The following is a 22,117-nucleotide window of genomic DNA, read 5'->3' as shown; positions in this document are numbered from 1 at the left end:
CTCTCTCTCCTCTCTCTCTCTCTCTCTCTCTCTTCTCTCCTCTCTCTCTCTCTCTCTCTCTCTCTGACATGACATCAAATAATACAGCAGATCAATCAATCTATCAATCAATCAACAAACAAAGGGAAGACTGGACGGGAAGACTTTTCCTATCACAGGGTACCATGTTTACAAAAGCGTGCTATTTCCAATTTGAAAGCCGCAAGTAGGCAACAAGGGAATAATATTGTACATGAAAATTTGCAAACTGGTCTTTTTATGTTGCGTAATTATAGAAAGTTAAATGAGGCCATTAAAGGTATACAGTCACCTGTAATCGAAATATGCCAATATATGTCAAATGGGCGTTCCTTGGTATTCAAAAAGCCCATGTGAGGGCGCTTTTTAAAAAGCGGCCACCCGCTTAAAATCTTTGATTGTTAGATTTTTCTCTTTCCATGGTAACTGTGGCAAAATTTGAACAGGTGACAGTATACCTTTAATTGTCAACATTCATGTGCAAAGGATTCTAATTTTCTTTACTGCTTTGGACAATTCATTTCAAGGACAATTACAATGGCAAATACATATTTATTATGATCAAGGATCTGTGCTAAAGCCTTGTTTACACAGTAGATCTGAAAGTAGGGCCTGAATAAGGAAGACCAGAGGCTTCCTTGTATTTTTACATCAAAATGGAATAATCTTTGGAGGCGAGGGGAACAGGATTACCTGTTTGTCCTGTAGCCCTGTTTGTCGTATACTCTGTGCTGGATGCCTTAGGCTGTCATTATTATACAACTTATTGTTGAGATTCGTACACACTTATGGTTGAAACTAATTACTTAATTGAAAACAAAAATTGAAAGTCGTAGTAACCAATTGTTGTAACTCGTATTGTAAACTATACCAAACATAAACTTTACAACTTTTCGTAAATTCTGGAGACTACATTTCGGTCCACACACTGGCGTCAAAAGTCTACATTTTCTACAAAATGCAAAATCTCGAAATGATAGGTTAAAGACATGCTGGAAGCAAAAACATTTTTCTGTCGATAGGGGGCGAAAAGAGGGCTCCATACTGCGGTACAAAGTGTACACCCTTCCCGCAGAGGTGCCCCCGTTGGATTTCTTCAATGCGTCACTACATCACTGCTTTGATGCTAAATTATGGAAGCGCACGCCGGAATGGATAATCGCAACTCAGCGGTATGTTTTAGCATTTCATTATCGAACTGTAGAATGGTTTAAAATGGCCATTACACTGTCTCGTCATGTCAATATGTTGTAAATGCATCCTAGAATTGATTTAAGCATTTCCGTAATTTACTTTGAATCTATATTGTGTCATATTGATACTGCAGTTTCTCATAAGGCGACTTTTATTCTCATGGAAAGCCGCTGGGGACCCCTCAGCGAAATCTCTTTCCCCAGTGAAAATGCATAGGTAGAAAACAAAACAGTTTCCGTCGAAATACCATCCGGCTACAACATAACTTTTAGCGGCGCCGTCAATTTCAAACGCGACAACAACGACTCAAAGCACATTTTTATGCGGCCACAAAATATCAGTCAGCGTCAACATCGCTAACACTATGCAATTTGACCTCGGATTAAAACCGGTCGCAGAGGTAACAATCTATGAAGCACTTAGATGTGTAACTATAACGTAATCTACGTGTCTTGATGTTAATCCGCACTAGAGCGGAGAGACTAATATGACACTGCGATCCTTTGGCGCTACGTTTCGGAAACAGAATTTTCTTCATCAGTCGCTTAAAATTCATTTTTGATTGGTGAGACGTGTTGAATGGTTGATTGATTTTTATGTGTTAGTATGTTGTTCCACTTACGTTTGTTGTTCAAGTAGGAAAGCTAGAATGTCTACGGTTTGGTCTTGTTGTGTTTGTGTAGGCTCATGTGAATCTGAGTTCGAGCTATTGTAGCTTTTGTGAAGTCCGGCGTTTATAAGAGTACCGTCTATATTTCTGTTCCTTCTGTATGCGATTATTGGTTGTTTTTGGAACCTTTTTTTTAGTGTTTCGTCTTTTTCAAGTTCACTCCAGTTTCCTGTTAGGGCTTACTTGATTTTTGTCGTTTCGATGTATAGGCTATATGTTGTTATGAAGACTGCAGTATTGTTGGTGATGTTATTTTTTTCTTTTTGTTCAAATTGTCTTTTTCCACTTTTATTTTCTGTTTCTCTGATAATGCGTTCTATTCCATTTTTTTGTATTGTCGGTCTTTTAATTTTTCACTATATTGTGTGACTTTCTGTTTGAAATCGGCTTCGTTGTTGCATGTTCAAATGTACCGTAACGTTTCGCATTTGACCAGGCCCTTGCTGCGGGGTGGCATGAGTTTATCTGTAAAAACTGGAATGTATCTGTTGGTTTTGTGTGTGTCTTCAATGTCGAGAATGTTCTCTTTGTTGTAAAGATGACCTTTGTAGATAATTAGGTCTGAATATATGATTTCTTGAGAAGAGCTTTCAAACGAAAATTTGAAAGTAGGATGCATTTTGTTGATGTTTGATATGAATTCATTAAGTTCGTGTTGTGTTCCAATGAAAATCAGAAATACATCGTCCCTGAACCTCAGTCAGAGCGATATTTGTTCTTTGCGTTTCTGTATTATTCTCATTTCTGTCTCGTAAATGTAATATCAGCTATTTCCGGTGAAGCTGGAGATCCCATACTGCACCTCGGTACTAAACCCACATATTTGACGGTAAAACTCATTGTCGGATTCAAACGTGTTGTTTTTTAAAATTATTTCTAGCAGCTATCGTATATTTCGTTGGTGGTTGTTTGATTATGTAATCGTTTGATGATCTTAGTTTCCTGATTTAATACCCTGCCGACTGATTCCATTGCCTCATTATGTGTTGTATTCCTGTACATTGACACTACGTCTAGTGTTACTAATGTCATATTGGCCGGAACTTTGATTGTCTCGATTTTTCGTATAAAGTCTGTTGTGTCTTTGATGCATGATGGTTGTTTCTTCCGATTTGTTTGAGAAAGTGGTCAATGAATTCTGACATGTGAAATGTAGGACTGGAGCATCCACTTATAATTGGGCGTCCTATGAAGTTAGTTTCTGGTGGTGGCGTTTTGCGTATTTTCGGTAGGAGGTACCAAAGTGGTGTTCGTATTTTGCTGTTGACTGGATACAGATATTCGTAGGTTTGATAGTCAATATGGTTTTCATTGTACAGTTCTGTTGTGAGATTGTGTATGTCTTCCATTGTTTTGTTTGTGTGTGTGTGTGTGTGTGTCATGTGTTGTCAATTTTTAGTAGTATCGTTGATCGCTGAGTTGACGTTGACATTCTCTTATGTAGTCATCAGTGTTTAGAACTACCGTTCCCCTCCCTTTATCAAACGGCTTGATTGTGATCCTCTTGTTTTTATAGTGTTTTCAACGCTATGTGTTCTGTGCGTTTCTGAGCTCGAGAGTGGGGGTTACTCAAATTTATCATCGTTGGCGGGGGAGGGGTTACTCGATAATAATGACTGCTCCCTAACGGTGTTTCGGAACAATGATGTGGTTCCTTCATCAGTCGCTCGATTTGCTTTGTTTTCCCACATGCTAGTTAGATGGGAGATTTTAAATTTATGTACAAGTATTGTGTTCCAACTGATCATCTAATGTGCAACATTTTACTCCGCACACAGTAGAGGACTGTACATTTGTTGTTGGGAAAAAATATCCAAATGAGGAGTGCGAGAAAAAAATGTTACCAGTAATCAGAGAGTGGAAAAAAAATTGAACGGTGGATCAGGTATGAAAAGAAATGCAACCTCTTAAATCTTCCGACCCCCCTACCAGGATATCAAATGGTTCTCCCCTTATTGATGTTGGTGAGACGGCTTGCTGTTTACATTGCCTATCGCCTTCTTCTTAGCCGATTTGATAGTCGAATAAGAAGTTGAAGTGCATTCTCTCTCTCAATCTTGCTACGAATGGACGCAACTCCCCGACGAAGACTTCTGATGAAGGCTTCTGTTCTGAGTTTTTGTTTATCGAGATTCACTGGAAGGTAGTTGTGGAGAAGAATGACGAATTGCTTACCTCTGTGTCGTTCTAATTGTTGCCACTTTTGGATAAAATCGTTGTTTGGCTTGGTTCCTGCGATAAACGCTTTCAGACGGACTTGGAGGCTGCGAGGTATTGTGGATGTCTTGAGGAACCGTTTGAGTGTGGCCTGCTGTTTGCTTATTTTTCCTCCGTCTCGTATAATGCCGTCAGCTCGTGTTTCGCCTTGTTGATTCTCTCAGTGATATTGTGGTCTTCCTTTCTTTTAGAAGTTGCGTGTATTCTTACTTTGAGAGTCAGATCTGGAGTGCTGCTGCGTTGTGGCTGGCTTGGCGGTATGTGAAGATCTATGTCGGAGAGAGCGAAACTGTCTTCTGTCTTCCCGGCAGATAGTTGTTCTTTGTCTTGATGACTTGGATCTTGTGTACCACTGCGTATAGGTTGAGCCGATGGTAGGCTCTGATCGTTTTCAGAGAGACTATGAAGCTCACGTCTTGTACCTCAACATGAGTGACACCGATAGCAACACTAATTTCTCCACACAAGACGTGAGCTTCATTAGTCTCTCTGAGAACGATCAGAGCCTACCATCAGCTCAACCTATACGCAGTGGTACACAAGATCCAAGTCATCAAGACAAAGAACAACTATCTGCCGGGAAGACAGACGACAGCTTCGCTCTCTCCGACTTAGATCTTCACATACCGCCGAGCCAGCCACAACACAGTAGCACTCCCGATCTGACATTCAAAGTAAGAAAACACGCAACTTCGAAAAGAAAGGAAGACCACAATATCACCAAAAGAATCAACAAGACGAAACACGAGCTGACGACATTATACGAGACGATGGAAAAAATAAGCAAACAGCAGGACACACTCAAACGGTTCCTCAAGACATCCACAATACCTCGCAGCCTCCAAGTCCGTCTGAAAGCGTTTATCGCAGGAACCAAGCCAAACAACGATTTCATCCAAAAGTGGCAACAACTAGAACGACACAGAGGTAAGCAATTCGTCATTCTTCTCCACAACTACCTTCCGGTGAATCTCGATAAACAAAAACTCAGAACAGAAGCCTTCATCAGAAGTCTTCGTCGGGAAGTTGCGTCCATTCGTACCAAGATTGAGAGAGAGAATGCACTTCAACTTCTTATTCGACTATCAAATCGGCTAGGAAGAAGGCGATAGGCAATGTAAACAGCAAGCCGTTTCACCAACATCAATGACGGCTTTCGCCTAACACAACTAAACCACAAACGGCCTTTTTCAAGGCCAACACATATAAAAAGAGAACTACCGTTACAAATAGTGGAAAACCCAGAACACATATGACACAAATACAAACACAATAGAAATTAAAAAAAACCCAACAAAGCTTAAAAACAAGAAAACACAGAAACAAGAATCATAGCATTACCAAAATAACAAAAGATCGCAATAGAACAAAATCGAGCACTGTTACTTACGACAATCTCAGTCTCAGATTCCTTAAAAACCTACCGACACACAAACTCACCAACATCGAAATCAACGTACGTAGCAAAGGCTTAATTAAAATTCATTCCGACACCGAACCGTCCCAACAGAATCCACCTGTTAAATGACACAAAAAATATAACCGGAAAATGAGATTTCGATACATCATGAGACACAAACAAACCGTACAACACCAATTCAAAATGAACTCAAAATGGCTTCCACACACAACGGGGAATACGGAACTAGAAAATTATTTGGAAGCTACAAAATTGGCTCTTCTTACATTCCTATTCGGAACACACAGAACCACCATGGCATGCGCAGAACGGGGTTGCTAAACTTTGAAATCAGCCAAACGACCTCGAAACTATCTAAAACCCATGTAAACTAGCATAAACCATCCATTTCAAGAAGCAAACCACCTGAAACAGGGACAAAATCTAGTTCCAACCTCACACGGAAACCAGCAGAACTTGAACCACCTAGCAACTTGAGATAGAACAGGGCAAAAATTGTGTACATGGCATCAACAAGTTAAGACGCCCCACTTATCTCATTCAAATACGGGATGCTGTTCATTGGGGACTGGTCAGTTTCTTCAGCATGGGGGGGGGGGGGGTTCACCCTGTTTCTAACTTAGCTGATAGGGGTGTCACCATGTTTTTGAAATGCTCAATAGGAGGATCAGTGTGTTTTTGAATTACAACACGGACTCATAGTTGCCAAAAAATACCATACCAGCCACAAATTGCATCATTTAGTGGCAGTTTCCGGCACCCTTCGGGCTCATATTCATAACTTTAACATATCAGAGATATATATCAGAGATCTCTTGAAAGTGTTTTGTTGAGTCTACTTATCAAATCTGCATTTCATATGAAGAGCATGGCAAACTCCCGACCTTGTTATGTTTTCTCTTTGGGAATTCAGTACAAGAAAGCAACATGCACTAATATTTCACAATGCATTTGATACAGTGACATATTTTACATAGAGAAAAATGCAAGATATTTTTCGTTCTCATTGATGCAACTATTTTCTATCATGTTTCAGAGGTTTCAAGTAAACAGAGTTTTTTCATGAGTAGAATTATAGTTAACAAAAGGTAGTTTTTGTCACTATTAGCTGTGCTTTTATGGTTTCAATAAAAGAAAATTCCTCTCATACACTGCGCACGTTACATTGGGCTACACCTAATTAGCTCTCTATGGCTTCTCAGGAGATGTAATTGGATGACTGGCAACAGTCTCATTACCAACTGAAATTTTTGATAACTGCTGTTCTCTCTTGATATTAATGGTTGACATCCATGATTTATGTAGAACAGTTCTGGACAGCTGATTATGCATAGAAATTGTGAAATACATTCACAACTCATTCAAAATACTGTATTCGAACTTTAAAATTGAAACTTTCAAATTACTGTCTCACACCTGACATGTCAACAATGTAACAAAAGGACAGAATAACTGAATGTTTAAAATATACCCCAAAAATATATATTGAATCTATATTTCATTTTACCTTTGTCGTTGGGGTGGGTGGTGGTAGGGCGATAGGTGGCTCACCCTGTTTTCGAAAGTTGGAATGGGGTCACCCTGTTTTCGAAAGTTGGAATAGGATGCTAGCCACTTTTGACGTCCGCAAAAAAGCCACTCCCCTCAGGCCGAAGAAACTGACCAGTCCCTTATTGAATCTGCTTCTGCAACCGCAGAATGACATATCAGCGGATAATCTCTTTGAGTTCAAGGGGGTGGGGGGATGTGAATCATGCTGCCAAGCAACACAAAGCATGTTGACTTAATAGATGATTCTTAGACTGATAAAATGTTGGCTGACTATCATGATGAAGTCTGCATACGTTGCATAACATTTCCTTGCAAAGTTTGTCTTTATAGACGATCAAAGTACAACTCAGAATAACTCACTTATACAGTCTCATTTCATGTTTCCAGTATTATCTGATAACTATTGATGATTTTCAAGTCATCAGCAGTCATCGTAAGGGCTTGATTACTAAGTTCGTAATTCTGTTAGAAATTCTAAAAATCTATACCACAAGTCATTTTGCATTAAGTCATTCAGGGGTCAACAACAAACTGGCCAAGTTGATCAGTCGTGAATATACTTAAAAGTTTCTGGTGAATTTACTTGGCATCCAACATTCTGCGCTCCTTAAATAATGTTGTCTCTGACATTTGCCAAAAAGAAGCAAAATGTAAGATACTATTTTTTTCAATTATGTAAGTCCGCTGAGCAGTTGTTGAAAATTAGTATTCAATCACTGACAAGCGGGTTAGGGAGCCGTCATTACTTACGGCCTGGGGGGAGGGGGTCCAGAGGAATTTCATCGGATTTCATTCAGTATTTTACTTAATCCATTATTGTTCGGTTGCAACTTTGAGATTTTACAGCCAGAGAAATTATCTCACCAGCCGTGCACTTTCTTCAGCTGCCAGGCTCTAATGAAAATCCTGATAATACGGTATAGTTAAATGTCTAAATGATTATTAGATTTAAGTGATTTACAATATATGTTTCTGTAATACTAAGGGATGAATTCACAACAGTCAGTTTTGTCTGTGCACTAAAAATGATATCTACTGAGAGCTTTCCTCTATGACCTCCTCTTTATATTTAACGTTTGTAAGAGTAAAATATACTTTATCAGATAATCATTTGTACGCATAGAATCCATTTTATGCATTTTATTCATATACTCGCGCAGTAAAAAAACTTTGTTTCTGCAATATTGGGCTTATCAAGAGATTGCCAATAAACCTGTGTCAAAGAGGACAGTAAAAAAGACACAAGACAAAGAAAACAAAAACTACATGTAAAGATTAAATTTACATTTGGTAGAAAGATACAAGAAATCTCTATTGCTCAGGTATTTTAGACTATGACAAATTATTTTCTTGCAATAAAATTAGGTTTGTTATCGACGCAGCCCGATGTTTTGTATGCTTTGTAGAATTAACTTTCTACACACATTTTCCTTTAATATCCAGTGCCCTATAGAATGGAGAGTAGATGTTTTTCATGCTTGATTAGGCAAGTATACCATTTTTATCAGGAAATAATCAAATTATAGTAAGTTTTTGTAAAATTGTACCACTTTATAATGTTTTTCATTCTTTTCTTCTATTTGTGTATCATTTCATAATTGCATTATAATACTTCAGTACATATCCCAATAATTGAGTAGCCTCTCCCCTTCTCCCTCTCCACATTTTGAGCAACTCCCTTGTAGCTTTCATTTTTTGAGTGCCCCCTCAGATTCCTCTGACCCCCAGGCCGTAGATAATGACGTCTCCTTCACAGCTGATGTGTCTCGCCATGGCTAATTAGTTCCGTGTACAAAACAGCAAAACATTAATTACACTTGTAAAATACACAACATACACTATATACGTAAACAACTAAGATATGAACGATGTGTGGAGTAGCTATTCCCTTTATTCCATTCGGATGAATTTTTGCAGTCAGAGGAAGACAGGTTGCATGAATTTTTGTTTATGATAACAGGTCTATATGCCACACAATCAGATGCTATATTTACAGAACAAATATCAGCAAAATGCCCTCACAAGACAACTTTATTCTATCATTTTTTCAGACATTGACACCGTTCCAGCTTTATGAAAATTGAACACTAGTAGATTTGCCAAGTTTCTGACATGTGCCCTCTTTCATCTGCCTAGGATATTGTAATACAACATTAATTTGATCAAAAATGTACTAGAAGAATGTGCATAACATAACCGACAAGTGCTAAATACCTGTATGTCCTGCTAATCACAGTTAGACAGATTAATGATTTGACAATGATTACATCGTGACCAGGGACTTCGACAGTGCCAAGAGACCTCTAGGAACTCAAAGATTAAGTAGAATTAGGCCCTTCAACTTAATACTGAATAGTACAGAGAATATGTCTACCGGCCTTGGGTGGAATGTTGCTGGTTGGTTTCTGAGTGCGTTTCTGTGGAGTTTGGAATTAGATTTTGCCTCTAGCTACGTAATGTGCTCATTTTAGGTAGTTTACTTCTGGAAATGGGTGGTTTATGCTGGTTTATGCTGGTTAAGCTGGTTTCCAGATGGTTAATGACTGGTAATACCCCTTGCAGAACACATAGCGTTGAAAACACTATAAAAAAACTAGAAGATAATAGTCAAACCATTTGATAAAGGGAGGGAACGGCAGTTCTAAAGACTGATGATTACATAAGAGAATGCCAACGTCAACTCAGCGATCAACGATACTACACAAAATTGACAACACATGACACACACACACAAACAAAAAACAATGGAAGACATACACAACCTCACAACAGAAATGTACAAAGAAAAACACATTGATTGCCACATCTACGAATATCTTAATCCAGTCAACAGCAAAATACGAACACCACTTTGGTACCACCCACGTGACAAAACGCCAGTACCAGAAACTAAGTCACTTAGGACGCACAATTATAAGTGGATGCTCCAGTCCAACATTTCACATATCAGACTTCATTGACCACTTTCTCAAACAAATCGTGAAGAAACAACCAACATACATTAAAGACACAACAGACAATCAAAGTTCCGGCCAATACGACATTAGTATTTAATTCTAGATGTGTTATCAATGTACACGACACCACATGATGAGGCAATGGAATCAGTCGGCAGGGTATTAAGTCAGGAAAGATCATCAAACGATTACATAATCAAACAACCACCGACGAAATACACGATAGCTATGCGAGAAATAATCTTAAAAATCAATACGTTTGAATTCAACAATTAATTTTACCGTCAATAATCTCCAGCTTCACCGGAAATAGCCGATATTACATTTCACGAGACAGAAATGAGAATAATACAGAAACATAGAGAACAAATATCGCCTTGGCTGAGGTTCAGAGACGATGTTTTGCTAATTTTTATTGGAACACAACACGAACTTAATTAATTCATATCAAATATCAACAAAATACGTCCTACTTTTAAATTTCCGTTTGAAAGCTCTTCTCAAGAAATCACATACTTAGACCTAATTATCTACAAAGGTCATCGGTACAACAAAGAGAACATTCTCGACATCAAGACGCATAAGCTTACAAAACCAACAGATACATTCCGGTTTTTACAGAAAAACGCATGCCACCCCGCAGCAACATTCAAAGGCCTGGTCAAAGGCGAAACATTACGGTACATTAGAGCATGCAAAAACGAAGTCGATTTCACACAGAAAGTAACACAATTTAGTAAACAATTACAAGACCGACAATACACATATCAGATTTAACGAAATTAGAAATGTCAGCCCACTGGAAGAAGAACTGTTGCATATAGATGCGAGTAAGTGGCGAGAGGGTCACAATATTGCGCATTTTGTTAGATAAATTCGCAGTCGACAGTGAGCAATATGAAATGAAACACATATCTAAACAGTCGACGTTCATATCATTTTGAAAGAACATATCTTCTTTCTGGATGGATACACTTAGGAAGGACGCACGTTTTGGCGGGTGGGACCCAACTGCAAGTCTCCCGGTTCAAATGAGGACGAAAAAGTCCTAATCGTGACCACCTCTGACCAAATGATAATACTCTATCATTTAAAGCATCTGCGTAGAGAACTGTTAATAATCATAAAGCCTTGAATGACAAAAAATATTGTTAGTCGCAATGTGAAGGTCAAACTTTTATGAGTTAAGAAAGAAGACTGATCACAGTCCCTCCGCCGAAGAGAAATGTGAAAAGTAAACGTAGGTCGTGTCAGGCAGTTAAAATGAAATCAGAGTTTATGTATTCCAATTGTTGTGTCATTTTTCTGTTCTGTTGTATATTGCTATTATATTTCGATTAACTGTAATAATCGGATTTGGCACCTCGAAAATCTAGATGGAGCCCCGCATTTAAATGATGCCACTGCGCTTGGGGAACTGACGCACAGACAAACAAACAAACAAACAAACAAACAAACAAACAAAAAACTCACTGTGATTTTGTTTTTAAGAGAGATGGACAGGCCGTCACATTTATCAACGAGTAAGCAATTTTGACGATCTCATGCAAGACCATACTTCCTTTTGTCTTCATTTCCTTTTTGAGAAGTGTATTGCACGTGACCAGATGAGAAAGCATTGCCTATGATAAGTATAATTTCAAATCACGTGATTGCTGGATATTCCTCTCACCATGCCGTATGTATCTAGTGACCATGTGTGTGTTTGTACAAAGTAAAATGGACACACAGTTTTTAATTTAGTATATATTTCTCATATATTCATAAAAATAAATTGATATACTCAACATATATTTTAACTTTTAATAAACAACAGAGGCTCTGTAAATGACATTACAACATGTCTCATATAAACTTTACATAACAGAAGACATATTAGGTAAAGTTTTTCTCATAAGTGTTGTAATGACATTTACAGGAGCCTCTGCCATTAAATATTTTATTGTTGTTTGTTCAAACTTTAAATATTTTTTTAGTTTATCCATTTGTTTTTATGACTGTACATACAATATATGAGAAGTATATACTAAATTATTACATTTTTTATAAACTGTGTGTCCATTTTACTTTGTACAAACACACACATGGTCACTAGATACATACGGCATAGTGAGAGGAATATCCAATCACGTGATTTGAAATTATACGTATCATAGGCAATGCTTTCTCACCTGGTCACATGCTGTACACTTCTTAAAAAGAATGAAGACAAAAGGTAGTATGGTCTTGCAGGGATCGTCAAAAGTGCTTACTCTGACGTCATTTTTCTAAGTGGATCGTAAGTGATGTAATTGTGTATAGAATGATTTTGCCGGGTTTCGATATTTTTGGTAGCACCGTGAACAAAGCGAATTTTCCACAACACCACTACTGCTAATTTGCATTTCCACAAATATTGTGTAGAAACATTACCTATTGAAATCTGTCGAAGTCTATCTGAAAAAAAAATTGTTAAGTGACTGTGGAATACTTTTAGCCCCAAATGCTAGATAAAATACTTTTGATATCCCGTCCATTACATTGTAATTTGCAACGATAATGTGTATGCATTGGAGACCTTCTAAATTTTACCATGGTGGTGGCAAAATTATACCATGGTGGTGGCAAAATTTTACCATAGTGGTGGCATAATTTTACCATGGGTATATCATTATAATTTTACCATGGCGATGGCATAATTTTACCATGGTGGTGGCATAATTTTACCATGGCGATGGCATAATTTTACCATGGTGGTGGCATAATTGTACCATGGCGATGGCATAATTTTACTATGGCGATATCATAATTTTACCATGGCGGTGGCATAATTTTACCATGGTGGTGGCATAATTTTACCATGGTGGTGGCATAATTTTACCATGGTGGTGGCATAATTTTACCATGGTGGTGGCATAATTTTACCATGGCGATGGCATAATTTTACCATGGCGATATCATAATTTTACTATGGCGATGGCATAATTTTTACTATGGCGATATCATAATTTTACCATAGTGATGGCTTAATTTACCATGGCGATGGCATAATTTTTACTATGGCGATATCATACTTTTACCATGGCGTTAGCATAATTTTTACCATGGTGGTGGCATAATATTACCATAGTGATGGCGTAATTGTGCCATTGTGGTGGCATAATTTTATTATGGCGGAATCAGAATTTTACCATGGCGAAGGTATAATTTTTACCATGATGGTGGCATAACATTTACCATGGTGGTGGCACAATTTTTAATATGGTGATGGCATATACTTTTAGCATTGCGACGGCGTAATTTTACCAAGGCAACGGCGTCATTTTACCATGGCAATGGTATAATTAAAGATCCGAAGAAAGATCGAAACAGGCTGTTATTCAACAATGTCAATTACATAAGTGACGCACAGTGCAAACGGTTCAATATTGGATAGAAAACTTCAATGATATGAATAATTTTTACTAATGAATTGACCTCTGCCCAAAACATTTTTAATGAAGTAAACAGTTATGAAGTAAAACACTAATTAACAGCGCATTAATTTGTCAATACATCTTTAACTACATATACTCATGGCTGCAAAAATTAACTATCTATTATTTGTGTATATTGAACAGTTTACTATTGAATATTTAGCTGCATTTTTCAACCTTTTGCATTCTGTTCTATCAGTTTACCCCTCCCCCGTGTACCTAATTTAAAAACGCACTCTGTGTATTGTAAACCATCCAAGCACAAGTGCCAAATGTCTTTTAATGCTGTGTGTGAACCATTGCGTTGTGCCCCCTTGCCTAGAACAATATAGAGCAAGGATCTGTGATATCAATATTCATGAACTTGATAAACAATCAATGTGTTTCCCCTATTGTTCACGTCTTTAATACGGTTCGGTTGCGATGCTGGCTTATCTCATTGAATCTCCTCACACGGTCACCCATGTTAACATGACTTCCAGTCGCCTTAATCTGTCGGAAAATCACTGCAATACATTGTACTTCCCTAAGGTGAGTTTGAACTTCCTCCATGTTGCTCATGTCACGTTATAAATGCACTTTCTGCATGCAGGATAGAGGGATTACTCGCCCCAGGGTCTCACTGGGCGGACCGTGCTTGCCTGTATACAGAACTGAGTCTACACTACGGGCTTGTTTAAATCATGGTTAGCAATCTTTTCGCCCATGGCCAAGAAACGCGATATAAAACAGAGATACAAATTCTTTATAATCAACACACCTACAAGGAATGTTAGCACATTTGCTCCTGGAGTTCGATGGACACAATTCCGCTTGGCGCTAGTCCAAAGATAGCCTTCTTTGAGCGTTTTACATCAAATTAACGACTGTCGGGGTACTAAATTGGAATCCAAAGTATTCTGAAGTAGCACGTATTTGAGACTTCGGAGTAACCTCACACCAATATCAAACTCCGATGAACTCTGTTCTCATCTTAGTTCTCGTGTTTCAGCCCTGTTTTTGTACTTGACAGAGCAGCGGGTGCTGGGGTGGGTATGTGGGGGTAAACTCTCTGTACCCAGAAGTCAGTCTGTGTCAATACTGCGTGTTACATGCACAATGGTCACAACCGTACTTACGTTGGTCTATCGATCATTTTGCTGGCAAGCACCATAACGCCACTGATAACCTGAGAGCTACTGGTTGTCCCAGACCATGTCTGCGATGATGATACACTTGTCGTTGATTTTGTTTTTTGATCAAAAGCGTTTCAGTTGGATATCATCCTATTAAACAAAACACTTCAATATATGACTGAAACTCTGAGCAGGTCATCCATCAGATGTATGTTGCGTCCAAGAGTTTCGAAGTCAACAGTCTTTACGTGAAAATTGCTGACGAGCGTACAGGAAAAAAACACACCAAAATTTAAATATAAAAATGTGAATAAAACATGTTTGAACAATGTAGGTATGAATAGCCGTACACAACTTCATCTTTACACATACAACTTCTTTACCTCTCCGAACGTTTGTCGGTCGACTGTCTGTCCGTCTCCAACTCTCCTTGGCACCATGGGCAGCCCGTAACAAATAATTCGATCGCATTCGCGAATAACTGATGTTGTTTTTTGTAAATGCATCATTTTATTGTCTTTTTAACAGTCCAGGTTCATTTTCGCCGTCCTGGTTGTGACTGTGTGCATGGCGACCATCTATTACCTAACATGGAGCAGTCACGATCTCGGTACAATTGCCGTGCCGGCACACATGGACAGGTAGGCAGCAATTTTATAGCTCTTGTTCAAGATAAATAGATTCAGCAACAGTCTACGTTAACACATGGAGACTTTCAGCCTGGACCTTGTCAACATGGTTAGCATACATGGGCTTTGGATTGTTTAGTGTACAGTAACTCATTTGTCTGTATAGTAGATTGAACATGCTATGCGCCCTTGGGCTCGGACGATCGATAACAACGACAAGAGAAAGTTGGCCTCCAAAGTAAATGTGAACAAACTATCGCGATCGCGGAGAGTATGACGTAATACGGTTGAACGTGAAGGCCGGCATTGTCTTTGCATGACAGTGAACGGATGCTTCTTGCTTCAATAGATTCTTTTTGTTCAATTACAATGTCACTTTCAATAACTCCGGTGCACCCCACAGGTGTCCGGAGTTGCCGGTGTATGTATACTACACGGCAACTCCACAGACCTGTATTGCACCCTAAGGTAGAATGCGCCCCTTGGACAGTAAGATATTCAAACTCGCAAGCTTTTACAATACAATTTTGGCCCATGGAGCCATGGAGTAAATAAAGTTTTCAACGGCTTAGTTTTGTGAATATCGGGAATTTTGTCAGTCTCCCTCAATGAAGGGGGTTGACGTAACTGTGCTCAAAGGTCATATGGGACCCATACGACCAATGTTAAAATTGTATCCTATGTACTTGGCGATAGATGACAGTTAAAACATGTTTATCATAATGTACATTGTACAACTTAAATTTCGCAGCTATATTTATGTGACGCATCTAGATATCATGAATGAAATACAGTGTAAAAAAAGAAAGTCGCACATGCGCAGTTCCGACGACCCCTCCCTCTAATAATTGTCTGCATGTTTATGTAAAACGGTTCCACGAGTATAGCTCACTTTGCGATGAAACAGTGACCCATGCAGCACTGGACCCAGGTTCCTTCGATAAAAGTTCATGTGTTCTGTCGACTGAGATGAGGAGTTCAAGTCCAGTGTATCGCCCTCTATAATTAACACGATTGGAACTATTTTGGGATAATTGATTCTTATATTTTTCTTATTTCTCAAAAATCTTAGGTGCCCTATAGCTGAATGTCTCAATATTACAAATTACTCACAAAATAAGTGTGAAATGTAAAAAGAAAAGCAGATTGGCTTACATTAGCAGATTTTAAAGACATTACTTCACCATCCAATTATCCCAAATTAGTTCCAATCGTGTTAATTATATTACCGCATATTTAATCAATATGTAGCATGGACTTTGTGTATAGGTGTAATGTTGTGTAGTATACGCATGTGATGTGCAAGCAAGTGTGTGCGTGTGTGAATGAATGAATGTATGTACGCATACATGTATAAGCATACCTAAGTATATGTATATGTGTACAGACAAGTATCGTATGCTTGAAAATATCATTTAACGGTGTGCATATTTCAAAATTACCTATATATGGTGCGTGTTTGTGTGTGTGTGTGTGGGGGGAACTTGTTTACACACACGGCGCAATATAGCAATATATACATATATACGTATATATATATATATATATATATATATATATATATATATATATATATATATATATATTTAACACAAATTACTTCAAGTACAAAGTAATAATATCTGTCATTTAAGTTTCATGCATCCTGCAATCTTCAGACAGAAGTGAAACGATTTTAAGCTCTACACTCTCATTTATATGTTTGGGACCTACAATTCTGTTTGTGGGTGGCGTTAAAATTTGATAAACAATGTTTGTTTTTGTTGTGACATTTTCAAACCAACTCAGAGCGTTTGTTTAACAGCGTAGGTTTGTCATTATTGTGTATTTCTTCTTATATACAAAGGTTACATCGCTTGCTTATGTTAGAATAACTCGATACTTTGTCAATAATTGATCACAATATGTCAAAGACCTCCTTGTCTTTTAAAGCTCATACAAACGTTGAAAGCTCTGTGCATTGCTGATATTTTTCGTTACGGAACGATTGCATGTGATTAGCGAAGCGCGTCTTGGAGGTGTTATCAGTGAGGCCGATGTAGACCTTCTCCGTGTTGTCCCCGTAAATACCTGACGATCGCGTCAATGCATGAAATTGGTGAAATGGGTAGACACACATGATGTGAGTTCATTTTTATTGTAATATGCATTGAGCACCTTACCTCACTGAGAAGATACAAGCAAGTGTATATATATATATATATTATATATATACATATATACGTATATATATATATATATATATATATATATATATATGACATTCATCTATCGCTTACAAGCATTTAGAGATGAATATCTCAAGTAAGGTTATTACTCGCTTTGCTTAAATATCAGATGAAATATCCCAAGTAAACTGATGTCTCCGTCTGTCTGTCTGTCTGTCTGTCTGTCTGTCTGTCTGTCTGTCTCTCTCTCTCTCTCTCTCTCTCTCTCTCTCTCTCTCTCTCTCTCTCTCTCTCTCTCTCTCTCCTCTCTCTCTCTCTCCTCTCTCTCTCTCTCTCTCTCTCTCTCTCTCTCTCTCTCTCTCTCTCTCGTGTGCATAACCAAACAGATGCGTTTGAGTATGTCCGCGTTTGTAACCTAAATAAATGCAATAATCTCTGTAGATATAATATTAACCACAATTTATTGTCATAAAATCAACCATAGAGGGAATAAAAGAGTCAACAACCATAATGTACCGAACCGGAACCACAAATGTAACACACAAATTAACCATAAATGTAATAAAATTCAACTATAAATGTAATGGCCTTTAACTTGTTTGTGATCATGTTGATATCAATACCCTGAGAAAATAATACGCTTTGATAAGACTAGTGTATTATGTTATTGCATACTTTCCAGAAACTAGGTTTCTTTCCACGGTACACAGAATACATTTGGAACTATCAAAAAAACGGCGAGATACCAATCAAACCGTTAGATAAAGGAAGTAGCACAGCAATCCTAGAGACACTAATGTTAATAAAGGAGCGTCAAAATATCTCGTTAATCATGTGATACCACACAAAGTTTACAACAGACGACTCAGCACAAAAAACAAAGAAAAACACAACCTTATAACAGAAACGTACGATACAAAACATGTTGCCGAGATATTTCAATCTGGTAAACGCAATACGAACACTACCTTGAACGCTGATGGAAAAAGTATAGCAAATTTGCGAAATATAGCGTTAAAGGATCGTAGTTTTATACCCAGTCTCCCTGCACTGACGTGCAGATTATAATAAACAGCTGTGTCTTGTGTTCTATACACAAAATAGCGAAACATAAAATACACTCTATAAAATACACTAAACGCAAACAACCAACGATGTGTTGAGCTGCTCTCAGCTCCCTTTATTGCATGGATAAACATTTAATGGCCAATTCTTCAATTACGATGACAATATAGATTTATTACATTATGGTTGATAAGTATTACATTTATTGTTTTTAATCACATTTATGGTTATCAATTATTACAATTATGATCGGTGGTTTTATTACATTTATGGTTGATTTTTGTTATGTTTATTGGCGCATTTTATCCCAATTATTGAGAATGTTACATTTATTGAGAATATTACATTTCTGGATGTTACAGCATTCATATTATAAGTGAGTACCCTTTCCAGTGCATTATTACCAAAGAATGTCACTTTTTTTTCTGAAAACAGCCTCACTCTGAAGAAAAGACTCCACACAAATCATTCATCCTCAGAATATTCGGACCAAGCCTCGCCAGAGAGTGTCTCCGCCGAACAACCAACCCCTTCAGCCACCAGGGAAGACGTTCTTGACGAGCTCGATTCAGAGCAGACCAATTTCTCTAGCTTTGCCGAACATTGCAGAAAAGTAAATGACATCGCTTATTTATTTAATCGCAAAACAGGGAGCACGACCCTTGTGACAGTGCTTCATCGATTCGCGAAGAGGAACCACTTCTCACTCCAAAAGGAATTCATCCACCGCAAAAGTATCAGGCACAGTGGGTCGATGATGCTCTATCACGTTCAGGGAGGGGATGGAAAAGCTTCAGGTGCCAATCTCGCAGTGAAACGGGAACGTAGAACAGTTCTCGAGAGAAACGGTGGATCCCTGAACATCGCCGAAATTAGTGAGGACAAGGTACAGTTCAAAGTTGAGTCACCCGCTACAGTCGTATTATCCATTGTACGGGAGCCTTCAACACACTTCGAATCCGTGTTTAAATTTTTCAGCTTAGATAGAGGCATCAAAGGGAGAACCTTAGAGACTAAAATGAACACATATTTAGACAAGCCTGATTTTTACCGTGACCAAATACGACGAAGCGGCGAGAGAAAATGGTTTTACGCACGGAACAGTCAGGCTTGGCACCTTGGGTTAGATCACAGGTACCACCATCGCCCAGATATTGTTGAAAAATATTTTGAAACGCTGGAAAAGGAACTTGATCTTGTCTTTGTCACTGAGTATTACGACCACTCTCTTCTCTTGCTGAGGAGGATCACATGTTGGGATATCGAAAATATCCTTTTTATCGCTCGTCGAGTTCGGAGTAATCGTTCAAGTCTGGATGACGCATTACGACAGAAAATATATCGATGGAACTATGTTGACGTCAGGGTGTACAGGATATTCAATGAATCGCTGTGGCGGAAAATCGAGCAGTACGGTCCCGATTTCGACAGGGACCTCCAAGATTTTCGTATACTCAAGGACGCCGTCACTCAAGATTGTGATTCCAAAGGGAGGCTGTCTGACAACAGCTTACGTTTGCTGGCACATTTCGGCTCCAATGTTACCGAATCTCGGAGACACTTTTGTGAGAGACTGGAGGAATGGTTTACTTTAGCAAGTGACTTGGCAGTTTCGTTATGGGATCATGGGCCTTGGGCACTCTCGATGAGCGTCAGAGGTAAGTAGTGAATAGTCTATTTGATATCCTTGATATACCTTGGAAGATGTATTTTGTACAGCGTCTCAAAGGAATCGACATGTGCATGTTACAGGAATCGTTGCGCTTCATCTGGCAACTGAGGGCGTGCTACTGATCGCAGTTATGCAGGCGCCACAGTCCAGTACGTGACAGGAAAGAAGACTAAAAATTTAGAAAAAAACCCCCAACAACACCCATATCATGCCAACGTTCTGTGATCAACAAACAAGGACAAGAGTCACGCAGAACCCGATTATAATCGAATCTTTCAGTTTTATGTCGTCGGAAAATTTCATACAAAACAAAATTTTGTGACGATAATTTCTGAAAGTCCGTGTTACCTGGGAACGTACATTTTGAAGTGGCACTTACAAAGTTCGCTCAGAGGAAGGTTTGAACCGAAGTGTCAAAAAATTAACTCTCGTAAAAGTGCTTATAAACTAAATTCGAAGCCATTATAGAATGTCTTCTTTTCTTTACCGTATACGGTAATTCATGATGTGAATTTTCTCTTATGTCCCCGTAACCAGCGCTTTCGAGGCAAGAAGTGAAAAATTACCGAACATAGAGGGCGTTTAGCAATTGAAAATCACTGGAATTTTGGCAGGGGACAGTAACTCCACCCACGGAGGTACTGTGGTCAGGGTTAGCGTTAGCACAGCTAGGACCCCCCCCCCCACAACATTTCTTGTTCGTACTCACATATTTTAAACATGTTTATTTGTTCATCTACTTCGTTTTTGTAGGAAAACGAGATCCACTGGGGGAATTTTACCCAGAAAAAGGTGACGCCAGCCGGCGTTGCATGAAGATAAATTACCACAGGAGACGGTCAGAGACAGACGGTAGAACGATGAATATCTACATGTCAGCAAATGATTCTCTGCTCCACCCCGAGGTGAATGTACTGAAGAATGGTAAAGATAACGACTCCTTCGTTGCAGAGTGTGACCTCGGCGTAGCAGAGGACTTTCAGGCAAGTAGGCTAAATTGGCTGAAAGTGACTGCCTCTACAACCCAGGTTTACCCGTTGCCGCCCGTGGAGAGGCGGGCTGATCGAGTACGGGATCAACAGATCGAGCAAAAAATCGATCGATTAAGCAGACAACCCAGCCCACGGGCGCCTGTGGATTTACCTCAGTCCCGGTGGTGGCACTTTCAGGGGAAATCACGTAAACACGAAAAAAACGGTTACCTTTTGCAAAAGCTGATCCTTGAAAGAATTAGAATACCCCTTTGATATCTAGTGAATAAATATTCTTAGATGTAGTAATGCATGCTTTAATACTTTATGACACGGGGGCCAGGGGACTCTTGTAGGAGGACCGACTGATCTGATTTTTTTTTCAGATCAGGCTATAGCATGTTGTTTTACTTGAGTGATCCATAATGTCAGTTCAGTTTTTATTTATGCACGATTTTCTCGAAAAGCAGGAATGATACAAAATTTATTTTTAACAATATTATACTGCAGGTTTCATTCCATTTTGACCATCGGATCCCTTCCTCAGACCTAACGGTTCGGGTGAATCTTGGTTGGTGATTTTAAGGTTTCCCCTTGCTCAAAATATTAATTATCTACTTAGTTCACTTCGCTTAACCCAGTTCAAGTTACAGGCATGACACATCGCCTCGTCTAATTTTTGCTTTACCATTTTCCTTCATTTGGCAACGTCAACAGGTAACAGTAGAAGGAAAGCATACAGCGGATGATTATCTCATCGACTCGTTTAGCGTAATCAGCGGTACATGTACCTGATATCAGTGATATGCAACTCAACATAGGCTGTGCAGAAACTGGTGACCACCTGGACCACGGCTGAAGCAGCTTCATGTAAACGAAGGGACGCAACCTAAACTTTATTTGGCAAAGTTTTGCTGTGATTAGAAAGCTACAAAAGCGGTGAACTATGAACGTGCATCAAATGCCGAATTTGTTTCGCATTTCTTGGAGAAGCAAGGTCTGTCTATAAGATGGT

At 38.7% G+C, this 22,117-nt stretch overlaps 1 protein-coding gene across 2 annotated transcripts; it reads left to right on the top strand.

The window, feature by feature from the left end:
* Positions 1–1,111: 1,111 nt before the first annotated feature.
* LOC139139048 (galactosylceramide sulfotransferase-like) lies at positions 1,112–22,052 on the top strand. Of its 2 annotated transcripts, none has more exons than XM_070707752.1 (5): positions 1,112–1,190; positions 15,126–15,238; positions 18,895–20,117; positions 20,885–21,114; positions 21,820–22,052. In XM_070707752.1, exons 1-5 carry the CDS (start codon positions 1,152–1,154, stop codon positions 21,895–21,897), a joined length of 1,683 nt encoding a protein of 560 aa, XP_070563853.1. In that variant the 5' UTR covers positions 1,112–1,151; the 3' UTR covers positions 21,898–22,052. The 2 variants fall into 2 exon arrangements, with proteins under 2 accessions (XP_070563853.1, XP_070563852.1); XM_070707751.1 differs by lacking the exon at positions 1,112–1,190 and adding an exon at positions 13,861–14,013.
* The last annotated feature ends 65 nt before the right edge of the window (positions 22,053–22,117 follow it).

This window comes from Ptychodera flava, chromosome 8, assembly GCF_041260155.1.
Source record: "Ptychodera flava strain L36383 chromosome 8, AS_Pfla_20210202, whole genome shotgun sequence".
Classification (NCBI taxonomy): Eukaryota; Metazoa; Hemichordata; class Enteropneusta; family Ptychoderidae; genus Ptychodera; species Ptychodera flava.
This window is presented reverse-complemented; position numbering and strand designations above follow the sequence as displayed.